This window comes from Zeugodacus cucurbitae, chromosome 6, assembly GCF_028554725.1.
Source record: "Zeugodacus cucurbitae isolate PBARC_wt_2022May chromosome 6, idZeuCucr1.2, whole genome shotgun sequence".
Lineage (NCBI taxonomy): Eukaryota > Metazoa > Arthropoda > Insecta > Diptera > Tephritidae > Zeugodacus > Zeugodacus cucurbitae.
The window spans coordinates 10,036,254-10,041,403 of record NC_071671.1 but is presented as its reverse complement, the minus strand read 5'-3'; the positions used below and the strand labels follow the sequence as shown (position 1 = coordinate 10,041,403).

The 5,150-nt window shown below is 41.7% G+C and overlaps 1 protein-coding gene across 1 annotated transcript; it reads right to left on the bottom strand.

The window, feature by feature from the left end:
* Positions 1 to 3,206: 3,206 nt before the first annotated feature.
* Positions 3,207 to 4,227, bottom strand: LOC105210952 (uncharacterized). The gene has a single exon (XM_011182170.3). The coding sequence runs from the start codon at positions 4,095 to 4,097 to the stop codon at positions 3,501 to 3,503; it is 597 nt and encodes a 198-aa protein (XP_011180472.2). The 5' UTR covers positions 4,098 to 4,227; the 3' UTR covers positions 3,207 to 3,500.
* Positions 4,228 to 5,150: the final 923 nt, after the last annotated feature.

The following is a 5,150-nucleotide window of genomic DNA, read 5'->3' as shown; positions in this document are numbered from 1 at the left end:
TATTATCATCGTAAATCAATATTGGTTCAATTTCGAGACGTGACCAGATTTCCAATGCAGCAAGTGCGGGAGCACAGCAAACAAGATTATGTCATAATTGTACGCGTACGACGTCGAATTTGTTAATGCAAAACAAAAAAAAAAAAAAAAAAAAAAAAAAATGATTCGAAACCCATTATTTTTAGTAGTTAAATGCAGTTGTTTCATATTATGTAAATCGACTGTTTTTATACAAATGTATACATATGTGCTTACAAGTAAGTGGCAAATACAATTGCTCATCTGAAATACTCGTACAGTTATACTCGTACATACATATATAATTGTAATATGCATATAGTATTTATTACTAGCTCATTCTCATTCTTCATCAAAACGTTTAAGCCTATTTTGAATATAAAATATAACAGAACTGTGCGAAGCAAACTATTTAATTTTGTACCTACAAACATACCGATGTATGTTTATTTGTATACGTGCCGATTTGTATGCATGTATGTATGTGCGTATGTACTGTTAGACATCTTCTGAATTTTAAACATGAATTAATGCAATTTAATTTGTATTAACTCATTATTACATATTTATTTACTTACATACATGCGCATACATACATACATATATACATGCGCACTGCAATACACATGCTAATGATATTTTATAAAAAATAATAATATTAAATTAAGTTGTAAATATTTACTTACAAATGCAATATTAAGATATACAAACAAACCAAAGCGATAAACCATATTACACTATACAATATTATAAACTACATACATACATACATACATACATATATGTAACTATATATTACGTAAATTTATGATATCAGTAACTGAGCTAGCGCAGCTAATTAAATAAAATTTAATGTCGAAATGTTAAATTTGTTATTTCATTTACCTATTTTTAATACATTTAGTTGGTAAATATGAGCATATCTAAGTTTCTTTGTTTCATACAAAAAATGTGTCATACATTAATTGTATCAATAGGCAAAACCACATTTTATACTCTCGCAAGATATTTATGTATTTTTATTACGACCACACACAATTTTACCCACATAGTCGGCATAAAGTCCAACAAAATAGCGTAAAGCATTATATATAATATATGGAAGCTGGAGGAAATCCGCGGCTGTTTTCATTCATTTTTCGTCACTAAACTACAACATAAATCGACTTTAAAGCTGCTTTCGACAGCACGAAAAGGAGCTGCCTTTATGCCGCGATGTCTGAATTTGGTATCCCCGCAAAATTAATACGGCTGTGTAAGCTGACGTTGAGCAACACCAAAAGCTCCGTCAGGATCGGGAAGAACCTCTCCCAGTCGTTCGATACCAGACGAGGTTTCAGACAAGATGACTCACTATCGTGCGACTTCTTTAACCTGATGCTGGAAAAAATTATAAGAGCTGCAGAGCTAAACAGAGAAGGTACAATCTTCTACAAGAGTGTACAGCTCCTGGCGTACGCCGATGATATTGATATCAGCGGAAGCAACAACCACGCCGTTTGTTCTGCTTTTTCCCGCATGGATAAGAAGGCGAAGCGAATGGGTCTGGAGGTGAATGAGGACAAGACGAAATATCACCTGTCATCAAGCAAACAGTCGGCGGATTCGCGTCTTGGCTCCCACGTCACTGTTGACAGTCATAACTTTGAAGTTGTAGATAATTTCGTATACCTAGGCTCCAGCATCAGCATAATGTCAGCCTTGAAATCCAACGCAGAATCACTCTTGCTAACAGGTGCTACTATGGACTGAGTAGGCAATTGAAAAGTAAAGTCCTCTCTCGACGAACAAAAACCAAACTCTACAAGTCTCTCATCATTCCCGTCCTACTTTACGGTGCAGAAGCGTGGACGATGTCAACATCCGATAAGACGGCACTAGGAGTTTTCGAGAGAAAGGAAGATTTATGGTCCCTTAAGAATTGGCAACGGCAAATACCGCAGACGATGGAACGATGAGCTGTATGTGTTATTCGACGACATAGACATAGTCCAGCGAGTAAAAAAACAGCGGCTACGCTGGCTAGGTCATATTGTTCGAATGGATGAAAGTGCTCCAGCTCTGAAAGTATTCGATGCAGTACCCGCTGGTGGAAGCCGGGGAAGAGGGAGGCCTCCACTCCGATGGAAGGACCTGTATTCACTTGGTATTTCCAATTGGCGCCAAACTGCCAAAACGAGAGATGTGTGGCGCGCTGTTGTGGACTCGGCTATAACCGCGTAAGCGGTGTCTACGCCAGTCAAGAAACTACATCATAATCAAGCATAAAGTTTATGGTCTATGCCAACAAGCCAGCGACGATTGATGACCTGCGTTCGGATATCGAACGTGAAAATGCAGCAGTATCGGCCGATTTATGCTGGAAAACCGTGGAAAATTGGATTCATCGTCTGGACTTCTGCAAGCGTGCCCGTGGTGGCCATGCAAAAGAAATCGAATAATATCAAAACTTTAAGTCCAGACAACGATCAAGTATTAGGTTGGCAAATATCTCCCTTCCGCTTTTTTGCTCTTTATTCAATGCCTTTATTCAATACTTTATAAAATTGTTACAGTGATCGGATTGAGTTCAAATATGTGCCGTTTCGTTCGATAATCTGTTTCCATCTAGACGGCAACTTCATAATACCCCCCCTCCTTATTTGCGAAGAACTCGGACAGCCACTTTTCACAAGCCTCTTTTGTGTTCAACATTACGCCACCAAAGGCGTTCGCAATGGACAGGAACTGGTGGTAATCACTTCACGCTATGTCCGGGCTATATGGTGGATGCGATAAAACCTCCCATCCGAGATTCTGACGAGTCATCAAAGAAGTGTATGGTCTGTCGTTGTCCTGGTGGAACACTACTTCCTGGCCAATTCTGGACGCTTCTGGTCGATCGGCTGCTTCAAGCGGTCCAGTTGTTCGCAGTAGATGGTAGAATTAAGCGTCTGGCCATATGCGAGCAACTCATAGTGGATTATTCCCTTCCAATCCCACCAAACACACAACAAAACCTTCCTGGCCGCCAATCCAGGCTTGGCCTCTGTTTGGGACGATTCACCGGCCTTCGACCACGACCGTTTTCGCTTGATATTGTCATATGTGATCCCCTTTTCGTCGCCGTACTTATGTTTACTTAATTGTTTGCACCATTTTTGTTTTTATCCTCCCTTCCTCCCTCCCCCTTGTTAAAAAATGTTGAATCTTTTAAATGGAATCATAATTTAATGGGACATTTAGTACAACAAAACAAAAAATAACAGAAATCAACAAATAATGAAATATAAAAAGAGTTTGTCTGAAATAAGAAGCTTAATACATAAACTATAAATGTATGTATGTATGAATACATCCGTCTAACGGAGTGCATTAAAAATTGTACTAATTCGAAGCACTAAGTACTGGTAGGAGGATTGATGAAACCTATTTACAATAGCGAGCGCACTGATAGTAGCGCCACGTCATCCACACTAACTAAGCCACATGAAAGTGCTAGTTTAAAATTTCTCCGCCGCTGGTGGACCATACTCGGCGGCTGGTGCCGGTGGTGGACCGTATTGTGTGGCTGGCTTTTGTTGTTGCTTGTATTTGATGAAGTAAACCTCTGGCTTGCTGGGCTCAGTTGGCGCTGGTGATGGCAATATCAATGGCTGCTGTTCCTCTGGTTTCTTCACCAACACATAGACGAGTGTCTTGTGTTCATCCTGCACTGGAGGTGGCAACACCTGTTGTACGGGTGCAGGTGGGTTTGGTGCCTTGATGAAGATAATCTTGTAATGCTTCTTTGGCACAGCGGTTTGGATGGGCTCGGCTGGCTGGTAGACTTCTGGCTCCTCTGGTGGGACATGGACGTACACATTCTTGGTGACAATCGTCTCAGGCGCTGGTGGACCATAGAAGGGTGCGGGTGGACCATAAACTGGCAATGGCTGAGGTGGCTGTGTGGGTGGTGGGCCATATTGTTCCGCTGGCGCCGATGGTGGTGGGCCGTACTGCTTTTGTGGCACTGGTGGTGGTCCATAGCGGGATGATGGTGGCTCTGGCATGGCCATAGCCATGGCGATGGTGCAGGCGATCACAAATACACAACGCATTTTGCTATTATTTTTGTTTTTATTGTGGTTATACTAGTTGTAGTACGCGGCGTCTGATGTATTAAGCTTTAACGTTGCTTTGTGTTACGCGTTCGGGGAATCGGTTTGAATTGACATAATGTTTTGGGTCAGAAAATGCTTTTATATGCATGCAAAATGTGGCACTCGCAAATAATGTGTGCGACGGCGGCACTCGGAATTTCAATTTCATTCGTTTAAAGATGGCGTAATTTTGCCAGAATGGCTGGTGCGTTGTAGACTTCGTTTTTCGGCTTTTGCATGATTTTATTTCATTTTACTTTGTCCACACGGTGTGCCCAATTAATTTTATTGATATCTACCTGTGTGTGTGTGTGTGCATTTAATTTTTGGCATAGATTTACAAATCGTTACGATGCGCGTACGCACGCCCGCAATTCGACTGCGTCAACGAACGCGGTGCGCCAACGCCGCTGCGCGAATTACGCGATTCAAGACAGCCAGCCAGCTAGCCAGCTCGTCGTACGCTTCGCGCATACGCAATGCGATTTCCGAGTTGCGCCGCGCGTCAAAACAATAATAAGAATAACCACAGTCACAATGCAACCGACGACAATTAATGAGCGCACACGAACACACACATACTTATAGAGGTGTGGGGAGTACATTTAGTGGTAATCGAAGTACCAACTTCCATTACAAAACCTATTTCACTTACACTTGATTCGCAATTTTTTCGCAGCTAACATATGTATGTATGTATTGGCTTTAGTCGCTGCGTACTGTACACGGTAGCACTTGTTCGCCCGCTCAGTCACTTTCGTGTCGACACCTTTTTGGGCTTCCCGGCTGTAAAGCCTACGAACCGCCAAAATCGCCAGTACTTTTGGTCACATTACGTAGCTGTATGCATTCTCTTGCTTTTGCTGCGCGTGTGTCTGTCTGTGCGTTCACTAGTCTTACGGGGGTCCGGCTTCGGTCAATGCATTACACAAAGTTATGTAATTATGCAAAGTAAGGTGGCGGTGTTTGATTGTATGCGCACATACATGTATATATGTATGTACTTACTTC

Coding starts and splice junctions, on each gene's coding strand:
- LOC105210952 (XM_011182170.3), bottom strand. CDS start 4,097: ATGCGTTGTGTATTTGTGATCGCCTGCACCATCGCCATGGCTATGGCC.